A 15,064-nucleotide genomic window follows, 5' to 3' on the forward strand; every position below is an offset into this window, starting at 1 on the left:
ATATTGGCTAAGAATAGTTCATAGGCTCTGAAATAAATGTCTCAGTTTTGTGAATACTTATAAAGATTTGTATCTGTAAGTTAAACCTATATAATTCTGAAGTCTCAGAAATGACAGTATAGTTTGTAGTGAAGCAAAAAATGCAAACAAAATGTCTAACAACAATACTAATGCTGAAAAGTGTAGCAGGTATGTTTTTTCTACAGACTAGTTTATGTGATACTTTCAACCAGATTATTCAAACTGAATAATAATTTAGAAGCTATCAATATGGCAAATAGTCATATTGCTTCCAACTGAAACATGCATTTTAAAGATTACTTTGTACTGAAAACTTCTAATGACAATTAGCTATACTATTAACTAGAAGTGTTAAAGAATATGTAGAAACTTCCTTTTTTTATTTAAATGGAGTTCTGTAGGGATAGAAGTAAAAATAACCTATCCTGCTGCCAGTTCTCTAGAAATGTAAGTTTAAATCAAAGTTAAGAGTCCAACTTATTTTTGAAGCTTTCCTGTTTTGCTCTTAGACTATTACCTTAAAATAGTGTTTATGCAGATTGAATGGTAGGGTTTTTTTTTTTAAAAAAAAGAATCCTACTTTATAGCCATATGTAATTTTTTTTCTTAGAGTCTTTAAATCTGCTGTTTTACTAGGAAGTAAATTTGCTGTTTTACTAGGAAATAAAGCATAGAGCAATGTGTGGTTTTTGCAAAGAGCTTCAGGAATAAGTTCAAAAATGGCTTGTTGATATTAATGAAGGTACTTGAGTTAGATCACATCAATACAGGTGTTTATATAGCAGGGCCTTCAGCAGCTCTGGATACTTGAGTTCTGCTAATGAAGCAAAGACTTTTCCCTGAGGTGTATTTGCAGAAAATAAAAAGTAGTTTTATAAATATTTACATTTTAAAATAAAATTTAGAAGGAGAATGGGTTTATTGCTGATAATACAGTAGTGTTCAGTTTTTTTGTATGTATGTGGAAATAATTTAGAAATATTGATGCACCTTTTCATTTTAATTCAGGGGATGGATTATCTAATGATACCAGTGATAGTGAGATGGAGGACAAAACAACTGCTAATTTGGCACTACTGAAGCTTGATGAATGGCTCCATCTCAGACTGGATCCTGAAGTAAGTAGTGTATCACTTCAATGCTTGTTTCTTGTAGAAGCATATATATGTCATATCTTCCTAAAAAGATTTCTGAAACATCTGGGTAACCAAGAATTTTCTGTAAAAATGGCTGTCATCGTCCATTTGGGTCTCTCAGATTTATAGGATAGTGTAATTTGTGATTTAACCTTAATTTCATGAGCTCGTTAAGAAATACAACAAAGAAACAGGGCCTCAATCCCCTTTTGCCCAGACTATATAGCATGCATTCACTTACTTTTTTAAGTCGTAAGATTTCATAATTTATAACCCGTAAGTCTCAGTTCACAAAAAAAAAAAAAAAAAAAAAAATTAGTTACCGCACAGATGGTGAGAGTGCTCATCCTTCTTCCTCTGTCATGGTGTGGGTGTCCCCTGTATCATGCTGGGAAGCAGGAAAGCCTCAGCAGTCCAGCTACTGTTGCATCTGCTTCAAAAGCTTTTTGAGTAAGCTGCTGTTTTATACATTCCAACTTGGAGGTTTGGTCCATTCCTGTAAATGAGCAGATTCTGATGAAACTACCAGACAAAAGGTAATGGCTGCAGGACACAGCAAGCTGCAGGTGATAGTGGCTGCATAATGGCCCTTCAGCTCTTTCTGACCACCTGTCCTGACTACATGGTGCTTTTGCTTTGACCTAATGGCACTGCTGCCAGCAGATAGCAAGCCTTAGCATGAGATAAGGGTTAGCTAAAATCTGAGCAGGTGTTGAGTGAACAGTTGCAATGACATGTATATTTCCTTCTCTGAGAGGATGACTAAAGTTGGATCAAAATGAAGCACTTGAATTTGGAGTCACTGAAAGAAAGCTGCTGTCAGATTTTAGGAAGAGGGGAGGGGGGGCAGAAAAAATCCCAAACCAAAAACCAAATGTTTGAAGGTAGAAGGCTTCAGGTCATTGAGAAGCTATGACTGTGGTAGGAGGTAGAGTAGTTTATAGGGTATAAAACACTTGGACTTACCAGATCTGATGATACTGCCTCTTCCAGAGGTGTTCAAAAGTGTGTTTGGTGTTTTTTTTTTTTCCTTTAAATGTATACATTTCTGATAATGTGGGAATTAGACTATAGTCTTCTAAATTTGGTCATCTCCTTTGAGCAGAAGTCTGTTAGAAAAATTTGTCACTTGTAACTTTTTTCTCAGGTATAAATGTGCATGAATATGAATTGTGAGGAAGGGCATAAAGCATGAAGAGGTGTTGTTGGGTTTTTTTTTAAGATAAAATTTTAAAGTGAAAAAATCCTGTGAATTTACAGTATAATTCTAAGTTTTGTGCAGGGCTAAATGAAATAAAACGTTTCAGAAATGATCTTGCACCTGAGAAAAGATAACTTAACAGCTTATTTTAAATGTCAGTTTTTTTCCCCTTCCACAGCACTTTAGTCTTGCCTTCTAGTTTGGACTGTGTTCATTTTAGAATGCCAGATGCTGCTTGATAGGAAAGATGCAGGGTACCCTTACCTGTCTGATGTAATCTTTATTAGTCTTTAATTGAATTGCAATTTATTACAGGCTGCTGGTTTGGTGCTTCAACTCAGACAGAAGTGGCATAGCTTACTTCTGCGTCGTATGCAAGCTCCTTCAAAGCCATGGTCTCAAGTTGATGAAGCAATTCTAAGAGCAATTATAGCTGTTCTAAGTAGTGAAGAACAGTCTGCAGGTTTGCAGCAGCCTTCAGGAATTGGTCAGAGACCAAGACCTATGACTTCTGAAGAACTTTCATTAGCATCTACGTGGAGGTTAACCAACACTAGAAAAAGCTCAGCAGAAACTGAAGTCTCTGATTCCTCTAATGCTGAAAAGTAAGCTTTTGAGATCCTCTAGACTCTAGGTTGTAATTTATTGAGCAATAGAAGCATCACTTGAATTCTGCTAGTAATAAAAAGGAAGAAACAAAAATACAGTTGAAATAATTTATACTGTCCTATGCTGCATTGTATTTGTGATTTCATTGAGAAATAACTTTGTATGTGTGCCTGCTGTTTGAGGGAGCAGTCAGGATTATTGTCCACAAATGGTGATCTCTGGAAAGAGGTACCAGAAGAGATTTAACCCTAGCATTAAAAAACAGTGCTTGATCAGTATGTTTTTAGTTAATATGTTTTGGAGTTAGTGTAATACCTATATTCATGCAATAGGCTGATATGTGGATATAAATTGTTCTGTGACTGCTTATGAAACTTGTGGTATGTCCTGTATGTACCTTTACTTTTTAGAGTTTTAAAGAAATCTATGCCTCCTGCACTTCACCAGCCAAAGAAGCAAAAAGAAAAAAAAATTTTTCATTCCAAACGAACTACAGATGACAGGTCAGATCAATCATCCATGAAGTCTACAGATAGCAGTAGTCCCTGTGCTAGTCCTTCTTCTCCAATATCTGGAAAGGTAGAGTTCTAATTAACAAATTATTCCACTCTTCAAAATTAGTAGAATTTCAGAAATAAATTTCCTGATACCTTTCAGCAACTATCAGGTATTATATCAATAAATTAAGGCCCTAAATTACATTTTGATTTTTAACAGCTGTGTAATACTTATTTCTTTCTGGAACTTAAAAATCTAGACTTAATTATCCTTGTTATGCTAGTTTAAATATTATTCTTTTCAGACTGCTGAGTAATGCTAACAAAAAATGGGATTTTTTTTAACCTGATATAATAACCAGTGAAATTGTATTAACATTTTTTCTAAATTAGTATACAGTACATGCACTTCTGAATTCTCTGGTTTCTGTCTTTCTCTGTAATTGCATACATTGATACTGATTCTCTTTAGGTTTTGTGTTATCTACTTTATTATGACTGCTTCCTTTTTTATGACAGTTACTTTAACAAAGCACACATTTTTAGTGAGGTTATTGGCATAATTTTGCCTATGTACTTGAATAGTAAACTGCAGTAATACTAAACAGACCACTGAGAGGAAGACCTATTGTTCCTCTAGGCACAGGGACTCATTGGATGATTTAATGATTCCTCTTAGTATTTCAGTTTTTAAATTCAGCTAATATAAAATGGAAAAAACATAGTTTCCTGAATGTGGAAATGTGAGTAGTGTGTTTCAGGCTACAGTCTAGAATAATTCAGTTTGTGTCATGTGAAGGCATGTCAGACTTCAGAGAATTGTAATTAATCACTACACTATTCAGGCCTGTTCTGCTATACTTCCTTACTGCCCCTCATGAATGGATTACTATTTTAGAAACCTTTAAAAGCTTAATAAATGTGAAATACATTTTAAAACCAAATCAGACCATGCCAGCTGATAGATTGTTGTGTTTCTTGTAGAATCTGGGAGAGGAAGGTAGGAACACAAGTGATTTCTGTCTTCATGTGTGTAAAACTCTAGAACTAAAGCCTGATCTATTTTACTGTAGCTTAATTTAATTTAATTTTTCCAGGGTTCAAAATCTCCTTCACCAAGACCAGATATGCCAGTTCGGTACTTTATAATGAAAAGTAGCAACGTGCAAAACATTGATATTTCTCAACAGAAGGGTATATGGTCTACTATACCAAGTAATGAACGAAAACTAAATAGAGCCTTTTGGGAGAGCAGCATGGTTTACTTAATATTTTCTGTTCAAGGGTCTGGACACTTTCAGGTGAGTCCTTAGTTAATACTAAATATTAGCTTTTTTGATGATTTAGGAGAGTGCAGCAAATGACTGTGTAGTATGGAGGGTTTTGCTTATGATTTCTCCCCTTCTAATAAGTAGAGTATCTGGTCGCTGAGGAAAGGGTACTTCATTCTACTCTGAAATATGCTCTTTTAGCTAGCGGAGTTTGTCACTCAAAGGCTAAGACTGAATTGCCTCCAAACATCTTGAGTCAGAATAATGTTTGTACCCTACATCCTTTAAATACCCTGTATCCTCTAAAACAACAACAAAATGAGCAAGCAAAACAAATCTGAACAAGGCAGGGATGGCTACTCTTTTCTCTGCATGCCAAAATAAATACTGTAAATGAACAAGCAGTTATAATCAAGTCACAGCTTTCTAAAACTAGGAAACTCATAGATGACTTCATTACAAATTTTAATAAAATCTGTCTTGCCTGAAACGTAGTTTCTAAACTTAAGAAGCTGGAAGGTCATGGCTGTGATTTTTCCAGAGCTGTGTCTTGACTTCATGTTTAGCAAATTATTTGTCAACAATGTATTGGCAAAGTTGTAGCCAATTTAAAGTTAAAGACTTGACAGCTAAACTGTTAAAGTCAGCTAAATTGAAAATCTAATGAACTAGCCTAAATACATCTGTCTTGGTGATTCTGCTGAAGGATTATGGTGAGATATAGATATACTGATTTGGCAAATGCAGATTTAGTACTGGAAAGTAATTTTCAGTGTGCTAGTTGATACTGAAAATGGGCTGTTTTATTGGTGCTCTTAGCTGAGAAAGCTGGGAGGGGTAGACATACTAAAGTTGGGAGTGTAGGTGGTTGACATTGCCTTGCTGTTACAGTTTTGACAATGCACTGGACATTCATCAGAATATGAGGTTAACATTCCTATTAATATTCTCTTGTACCAAGTGTCTCTTTACTTTGCACCTTTATTTTTCCTCTGTTCCTTTTATTATTTTCCATTTAAGTCTGGCTTGAGCTATCTAGGACTGTGGCTTACGACAGTGGTGTGTGCAGGCAACTTATGTAGGTCACTGCATCTCTTGGACTCCTAAACGATAACTGGAAGAAATTTGCCTGAATAGATGATAAGTTGTGTGTGTGTGTGTTTCTTTGTTTTGTTTGGTGTGTGGGCAAATAGGGGTGTCCTTAAATGAGTTAGAAAAAATCTTGGATTTGGGTTTTCTTCCATTTTCTTCCTGAGTAGTTGTATTGTTGGAATTTCTTCCCACTGTGTTGAAGAAAGAAATAAAAGCAACTTTACCTTTTTAATTTGAAGAATAGCTACTCTCTCTTAATTCTATGTGGAAATTTCTTGATTTAGAGGGAAGATGGGAAGGAAGGAATGGATTTCTGCAAAAAAATACCTACAACTAGCAAGGAATAGCTAATGGACTGTTATTTAGTGGAACATTTATCTTGATTCCTTATGCTTCAAATGTTTTTACACAGCCTTTTCAACCTCTGTTACAAAGCTTAAAAAACTTTTAATGGTAATTGTAAGAGATTAAAAGATGTTCTCTGTTATCAGACTCTCTAGAAAGTATATCTGAAATGAAAAAACAAATGATATTCTTTTAACTTTCTTTGTAAACATTTTAAAAGATTCAGCTTTATGAGGGAGAGTGTGTGAATCTCTTTGAAACTATTTTGAAAGTTTCATATGAAATCCCGTCATTTAATTCCAATGTAAGCAGGTATGCTCTAATTATGTCTTTCCTTTTATATTTCAATTTTTGCTCCAGGGTTTTGCTAGAATGGCTTCAGAGATAGGGCATGAGAAAAGTCAAGACTGGGGGTCTGCTGGTTTGGGAGGTGTATTTAAGGTGGAGTGGATCCGAAAAGAAAGCATTCCTTTTCAGTTTACACACCATTTGCTCAACCCTTGGAATGACAATAAGAAAGTACAAATAAGCAGAGATAGCCAGGTAATGTTATTCTATTTTAAAGTCCTCTTTACTTGTTAGTACTGTGTATTGTTTATTAACTTGTTCATCCTTGACATTTCTATCAACTTACATATCTGTTAGTCTGAATCACAGTTCATAGGTGCACATTGTACATTCTGCTAATACATAACTATTTAAGTATTGGACGCTTTTTGATAAAATCAAAGCAGTTTCTTGCTTAATGTGTGTTTAAAAAAAAAAAAAAGAATTAAAGCTGGATGTTTCAGAAAAGAAAAGCTTTTTGACATTTGTAATTTCGGTTCTGGAGACTTGTTCCCTGTTTGGTTCAGATTTGTGCCCCAAGATAGTCATTCACACCTAAATAACTGTTCATAATTATAGCTTTGAGTTTACTGTAAAGACTGAAGAAAATCTTGGGATTTGAGGCTGAATAAAGCTTATGACAGTTCTCCAGTCTGTTAAAGCTAAATGCGACTACAAAAAGTTAGAAGAGAATTGGCACAACAGCTTTCCGTGGCAGTTTCTGCATTCTCCCCAGTCCCCTCTCAAAATATCTCCTTGACATGAGATTCTAGAGCTAATCTTTTTGTATTATCTTCTCACTACTTCCCCAAAAGCTCTCCAGTTTTAAGAATAAGTAAGGGGACATACTGTAAAAATGGGGAAAGGAACATAGCATGTGATGTTAACAGTGCATCTGTTACAAGTGTCTCTAAAGACCTAAAGAATCTTAGCAATCTCAAAACCAACTGGTTTATATTACTGTGATTCCACCAAGAGCCACCGTGTTACCTGTGATGTGACTTTCCACATTCTCCACCGTTCTTGATGGAATTAAACTTTTAAAAGATGTAGAGAATAATGATCTTCAGTTACTAAGTAAGCAACTTGTGGAAGGAACAAAGTATATGGTGCATATGGTCTTGTATATGGTTGTTGTGGTTTTGACCAGGATGGAGTTAATTTTCATTGGAGTATTTCATACCTTGTGATGTCATGCCCAGATGGGGGTGTGGCTCTCATTGCTTGCTGCTGCTAGTCAGCGGTCGGTTTTGTTGCTGTTGCTGTGGGGGGCGGTCGCTGCGCTCGGTAAACTACTGTTGCATTTTACCTGTTTCTTTTTGAACTCACTATTGTTACTGTTATTTTCTTGTTATATTTAGTAAATTATTTCTTTTTACTCAACCCATGAATTCTCTTCTTTTGCCCCTCCCCTATCTTACCAGAAGGGGGAGGGGGAGGTGAAGGGCCGGCCACTTGTTGTCTGGCTGCCGCATGAGTTCAAACATCCACAGTTTTTGGCACCCAATGTGGGGCACGAAGGCTTTACTTTTTGTCTGAGATAACAAAAAACCAGGTAAAATGTGGATTGTTTGGCTCATTAAGATCTTTTTACCTCATATGCTATATGTGTTTCCTATGCTGTTGCTCACCTTCCGTGAGAGGTAGGCTAACAATGTGATGCTCATCTATGATAACATGCGGTCCTTGGTCCTTGGGCGATTTACAGTTGTGTTTGAGAAGTTTGGGGAGTTGAAATATCTGTGGAATGTTGATCTAAACATGGTTACCATGCTGTTAGGAGCTAGTGTGTTCCTGAATGTGGTTCAGATTTTGTTTAAGGTTATGCTACTATTTAAGGTTAACCACATAACAGAAACTGCAGCCACTACAAGCCCAAGGACGGGTGCTGCAGCTGAACTAGAGAACCAACCCATGGTAGTGTCAATTGCTCCCATACAGAAGAAGAAATACACAAGAAAATCCCCTTGCAGTGTACAGGGTGATGATGAACAAGGCCCATCACAAGAACAGGAGGAGGAGGCAGAGGCGGTGATAGTCACCCAATGCTTGTCCTTGAGTGAGTTGTGAGACATAAGAAAAGATTTCAGCCACCAGCCAGCTGAGCAACTCGTTATCTGGCTGCTGCGTTGCTGGGATAGCGGGGCCAGTGGCATGGAACTAGAGGGCAGGGAGGCAAGACACCTGGGATCCCTGTCTAAGGAAAGGGGCATTGACAAAGCCATTGGAAAGGAGACACAAAATCTCAGTCTCTGGAAGTGACTTCTGTCAAGTGTGAGGGAGAAGTATCCCTTCAAGGATGACTTGACATGTCGACCAAGTAAGGGGATCGCTGTGGAGAGAGGCATTCGATACTTGAGGGAGCCAGCTGTGCGGGAGGTAGTTTACTGTGACCCAGATAATGCACAGCTACCCACAGATCCAGATGAAGTCTGATGCACCCAGCCCATGCAGAGGACTTTTGTATGGAGCACACCCTCATCATATGCCAGTGCATTAGCAGTAATGGAGTGGCCAGATCAAGAGGGACCAACAGTGAATGAACTGGTTCACCGACTATGACAATATGAAGAAAGTGCATCTTCCCTCATCATTGTGGCTGTGAAACAATTATCTCAAGAATTCAAGCAATTTAGGGAGAACATATTCTACTTCCCACCTGCATGGACCAGAATCTCAGCTATTAGGAGCAATTGTTTCTCTACTTGAGAGAACTGGTACACCTCACAGGGAAGCTGTGGCCTGCGTGATTATGGAGAAGACATGAAGAAAAGGGATGGAAAACCTACCTACCTCCTAGAAGAGCAGGTATGTGAGCTGGAAGGAAGAATAAGTACAGAACATAGTCCTTTCAGGAGAAATGCTGCTCTGATTTCCAGTAATCAAGATGAGGCTGAAACAGGTGCACACCCCACTAACCCATTTGTCATTAGCAGGTATTATGACCAACATTAGAGGGGTTCTGCCTCCAGCCAGGCCGAGGACAGGGACAACTGAGTTTACTGGTTTGTGTGGATTCGATGGCCTGGAACATCTGACCCCCAGCCTTATAAGGCTTTAGTGGACACTGATACACAATTCACCCTAATGCCATCAGATTTTAGAACGCATTTGTATTTCAGGAGTGATGGAGGGGTCTCAACAGCTGACTGTATTGGAGGCCGAGGTGACCCTAAGTGGAAAAGAGTGGGAAAAACACCCCATTGTGACTGGCCCAGACACTCCATGTATTCTTGGCACAGATTGTCTCAGAAGAGGGTATTTTAAGGACCCCAAAGGGTATTGTTGGGCTTTTGGTATAGTTGCCTTGGAAACAGAAGGAATTAAACAGCTCTCTGTGTTGCCTGGTCTCTCAGAGGATCCTTCTGTGGTGGGATTGATGAGGGTTGAAGAACAACAGGTGCCAGCTGCCGTGCACCAAGAGCAATATCACACCAATCGAGACTCTGTAATCCCTATCCATAAACTGATTTGTCAGCTAGAGAGCCAAGGAGTCATGAGTAGGACGTACTCCCCTTTAACAGCCCCATATGGCCAGTGCAAGAGTCTAGTGGAGAGTGGAGACTGACACTGGACTATCGTGTCCTGAATGAAGTCCCGTCCACCGCTGAATGCTGCTGTGCCAGACATGTTGGAACTTTGGTATGAGCTAGAGTTGAAGGCAGCCAAGTGGTACGCCTTGACTGATATTGCCAATGCATTTTTCTCCATCCTCTCTGGCAGCAGAATGCAGGCCACAGTTTGCTTTTACCTGGAGGGGTGTCCAACACACCTGGAATTGACTGCTCCAGGGGTGGAAACACAGCCCCACCATTTGCCATGGACTGATCCATGCTGCAGTGGAACAGGGTGAAGCCCTGGAACCCTTACAGTACATTGATGGCATCATTATATGGGGTAATACAGCAGAAGAAGTTTTTGAGAAAGGGGAGAAAATAACCCAAATCCTTCTGAGACCTGGTTTTGCCATAAAGTGTGGTAAGGTCAAGGGACCTGCACAGGAGATCCAGGTTTTTGCAATAATATGGCCAGATGGATGTTGTCAGATTCTAGTGGAGGTGATTAATAAAATATCGGCTATGTCTCCACTAACTAAGAGAAAGGCAACACAAGCTTTCTTGGGTGTTGTGGGTTTCTGGAGACCGCACATTACAAATTACAGTCAGATTGTCAGTTCTCTCTATCAGGTGACCCAGAAAAACAATGATTTTGTGTGGGGCCTGGAGCAGTGACAGGCTTTTGAACAAATTAAGCAGAAAATAGTTCATGCAGTCGCCCTCAGGCCAGTTTGGACAGGACAAGATATTAAATATGTGCTCTACACTGCAGCCGGGAAGAATGGCCCTACCTGGAATCTCTGGCAGAGAGCACCAGGGGAGACTTGGGATTGACCCCTGGGGTTTTGGAATCAGGGATACAGAGGATCAGAAGACCACTACACTGACTGAAAAGGAGATACTGGCAGCATATAAAGGTGTTTGAGCTGCCTTAGAGGTGTTTGGGACTGAAGAACAGCTCCTCCTGGCTCCCCGACTGCCAGTGCTGGGCTGGATGTTCAAAGGGAGTGTCTCCTCTACACACTATGAAACTAATGCCACATGGAATAAATGAGTAGCATTAATCACACAACGGGCTTGAATAGGGATCCCTAGCCATCCGGGAATACTGGAAGTGATCACAAATCAGCCAGAAGGCAAAGATATTGTAATGGTGCCAGAGGAAGAGGTAGCGTGTATTGAAGAGCCCCCACCATATAATATACTACTGGATAATGAGAAGCGATATGCCCTCTTACCAGTGGGTCCTGTTGCATTGGGGAAACATCAAAGGTGGAAGGCAGCTGTGTGGAGATCCACACAATGAGTTTCTGAAGCTGCTGAAGGAGAAGGTGAATCAAGTCAGTTTACAGAGGTGGAAGCTGTCCAGCTGGCCTTAGATATCACTGAGCGAGAAAAGTGGCCGGTGCTCTACCTCTGTACTGACTCATGGATGGTGGCAAATGCGCTGTGGGGGTGGTTACAGCAGTGGAAACGGAGCAACTGGCAGTGCAGAGGCAAACCCATCTGGGCTGCTGAATTATGGCAAGATGCTGCTTCTCTGGTAGAGAATCTGGTTGTGAAAGTATGTTATGTAGATGCTCATGTACTGAAGAGCTGGGCCACTGAAGACCATCAGAACAACCAACAGGCAGAAAAGGCTTCCAAGATTAAGGTGTCACAAGTAGATCTGGACTGGCAACATAAGGGTGAACAGTTTATGGCTTCCTGGGCCCATGGTTCCCCCAGCCATCAGGGAAGAGATGCAACAGATAGATGGGCTTGTGACAGAGGGGTGGGCTTAACCATGGATTTTTATTGCACAGGTAATCCATGAATGTGAGACATGTGCTACGATCAAGCAAACCAAATGGTTAAAGCCCATTTGGAATGGAGGACAATGGTCAGAGTATAAATACGGGGAGGCCTGGCAGATTGATTATATCACGCTCCCACAAACTCAGCAAGGCAAACACTATGTGGTGTTACTTACAACTGTGGAAGCAGCCACTGGTTGCTTGGAAACTCATGCTGTGCCCCATGCCACTGCCCAGAACACCATTTTAGGTCTTGAGGAGAAAGTCTTATGGCAGCATGGCACGCCAGGAAGGATTGAATCAGACAATGGGACACATTTCTGAAACAACCTCAAAGACGCCTGGGCCAAAGAACTTGGCACTGAGTGGATATATCACGTTCCCTATCATGCACCAGCCTCTGCGAAAATTGAGTGATACTATGGGTTGCTGAAAACTACACTGAGAGCAATGGGTGCTGGAACTTTCAAACACTTGTGACGTGCATCCAGCAAAAGCCACCTGGTTAGTCAGTACCAGAGGATCTGCCAAGCCAGCCGGCCCTGCTCAGTCAAACCTCCTACATACTGTGGATGGGGATAAAGCACCCATAGTGCGCATTAGGAATGTGTTGGGAAGGCCGTCTGGGTTACTCCTGCGTTGGGTAAAGGTAAACCAATGTGTGGGATTACTTTTGCCCGGGGACCTGGGTGTAGTTGGTGGGTGATGCAGAAGGATGGAGAGGTCTGATATGTGCCTCAAGGAGATTTGATTTTAGGTGAAAATAGCCAATGAACTGGACTGTCAGATAACCTTGTTATTGCCTTTAGTGCCTTGCAACATCCCTGTGCCACATTCAAAGCCTCCTGCTCCACTGACTGAGCCAACTCCGCTTCATTCCTCAGCCTTATAGACTGTCATAACAGATGGAACCCGAAGTTATGGACCAAATGAACTCAGCAAACATTTTGGAAGGATGGACCATAGACTAAGGGAATGATATCTGTGAGACCTGAAAAAAAAGAGGGGGTGGTGATTCCTTAAGATGTATTTGGAAACCTGAGCATAACGTCAGTGGTTTGGAATAAGGGGTGGAGACTGTCCTAGTTTCTACTAGGATGGAGTTAATTTTCATTGGAGCATTTCATACCTTGTGATGCTATGCACAGGTGGGGGTGTGGCTTTTGCTCTTATGCTCTCTTGCTTGCACATGCGCCATCTGCTCATCAGGCCGTTTTGTTGCTGTGGGGGGCAGTCACCGTGCTTGGTAAGCCACTGTTGCATTTTTACCTGTTTTCTTTTTGAACTTACTATTTTTACTGTTGTTCTCTTGTTATATTTAGTAAATTCTTTCTTGTTATTCAACCCATGAATTCTCTTCTTTTGTCCCTCCCTTATCAGAGGGGGGAGGGGGAGGTGAAGGGCTGGCCACGTGGTGTCTGGCTGCCGCCTCAGTTCAAACCTTCACAGTGGTGGTGGTGTGTTCACTCAGTATTCTGTTCTTAAGAACTGGTGTCTTACTGTGGATGAACCCCCCCTCCCCCAGAAACTATTAAGAACTCTTCCTGTGTGGAGAGTTCTAGTGTGTGTGTCAATAACAGAAGGAATGACTAAAAGCAATCACCAGTAACTTCATCTAACAATTCTGTTACAGTTTTATTATGTTCAGTAGTAGCAGTGCAAGTAACTTCTCTCATTTCCTGCTAATTTCTAGGAGCTGGAACCACAAGTTGGAGAGAAGTTGCTACAGCTTTGGGACCATATTCCTTTGGCAGGAAAAAACTAAACTGATTGAGCATGTCAAGTAATGTGAGAGGTAGTTATTTCATGCATTATTTGCTGTTTTTATGATAGAGGAAAAGCTATCTATATGCAATGTATCATTACAGTACTGTCTTTCCTTTGTAGTTTGTGAAAGAACTGGTACACTTAATAGTAAATATTACCTTCCTTTTGATTTATTTTTTTTTTTTTAGCTGTGGTTGTGAAAAGATGAGCTATAACCACATAAATCAGCAGTGTCTCTACAGTGTAAAGAGGAGGAAGAAATCAGTGCAAGAAGTTCCTGAAGTTGTTAGCCATGCTGTGCAGCTAGCAGTGGAAAAAAGAGGGAGTTATTTATGTTTAAGTATTTCCTTGTCTTAACAAATGCCATAACATTATTCACCAGCCTGGTTTTGAATGAAATATTTTTTTTTACAGTAGTGTGCATTTGATATTTAAAACCACGATTAACTTCAAAGCTAAGTTTGAAATGATTGACCACATACAAATTTTTTGTGGGTTTAAAATAGCATAGCAGTCAGTTTAAATATACAATTTACATTTAAAGCTTTCTCAGTACAGTAAAATACATAAGAGAAACCAGTGTAATATTAATTAATCAATCTTGTAGTTTGTGTAAAATAAATAAATTGAGAATAGATGTCTCCAGTTATATAGGAAGATTCCATAAGTATTTGTTGAACTTCTATATGCACTATGCAAGAGAGGAGTATGTATTTGTATAAACAACAGGGCAGCTGGAGAATGAAAATTTTAATTTAAAATACATAAGTGAAAGGAGGATTGATACTTTTGAGAGTGTCTTGGTCTAGTGGTAATTCTGGTTTCAGTTATGTTTCACCTTTTAAAGGTACTCAAACTTTGGCAAGCTGAAAACAGTCTTTCAGAGGCCTGATGCCAAATTGTACTCTTAATAGTTCACTAACTTGGGCATTAGCAGATTTTAAAAAAAACCCCAAAACAATAAAAAAATTACCAGTATAACTTTCTTTATCTTTCAATGTAGTCTTTATGCTTTGTTTCTATACCTCTTCTTTCAGTTTCTTTCTTCTTCTCTACTATTATTATTTTGTTTTATTTGGCTTCTCCTTAGTTGTTAACATACTATAATGCTGGTTAACATACTATAATGCTGGTATAAATTCAGTCTGCTCACTCTCAGAACTATGTTTGTGGTCATACATAGTTTAAAGCGTGAGCTTTTTCTGCTTCTGAGCCTGTACTTCTGTTTACAAAGTTTACTAAGAATATTCACGCAGTTCAGAATACCTAGTGTATTCATTCTTGCATTCTGTGTAGTGACTTCCATACATAAACAGTTGGTTTTGCCTTTGCAAGACTAAATGTGTCCTTGTGTAAGAGTCAGTCAGAAGATGAGCATTGTCTCAACATTGTCATCAGGGACATGGACAGTGAGGCACCTGACAAAGGCCTGCTTGGCTTGCCGA

At 39.5% G+C, this 15,064-nt stretch overlaps 1 protein-coding gene across 2 annotated transcripts in view; it reads left to right on the forward strand.

Moving 5' to 3' along the window:
• Positions 1-13,931, forward strand: part of YTHDC2 (YTH domain containing 2) — a 40,905-nt gene extending 26,974 nt beyond the window's left edge. The window contains exons 23-29 of one of the 2 annotated variants that reach the window (XM_026865349.1): positions 1,030-1,139; positions 2,674-2,963; positions 3,378-3,546; positions 4,562-4,765; positions 6,533-6,715; positions 13,546-13,647; positions 13,808-13,931. In XM_026865349.1, the coding sequence (XP_026721150.1) occupies positions 1,030-1,139; positions 2,674-2,963; positions 3,378-3,546; positions 4,562-4,765; positions 6,533-6,715; positions 13,546-13,617 (1,028 nt within the window). In that variant the 3' untranslated portion in view covers positions 13,618-13,647; positions 13,808-13,931. Of the gene's footprint in view, positions 1-1,029; positions 1,140-2,673; positions 2,964-3,377; positions 3,547-4,561; positions 4,766-6,532; positions 6,716-13,545; positions 13,648-13,807 lie in introns of those variants that run through there. The other variant, XM_026865350.1, reaches the window with a different exon arrangement.
• The last annotated feature ends 1,133 nt before the right edge of the window (positions 13,932-15,064 follow it).

Source organism: Athene cunicularia (genome assembly GCF_003259725.1).
Source record: "Athene cunicularia isolate RWA chromosome Z unlocalized genomic scaffold, athCun1 chrZ_part1, whole genome shotgun sequence".
Lineage (NCBI taxonomy): Eukaryota > Metazoa > Chordata > Aves > Strigiformes > Strigidae > Athene > Athene cunicularia.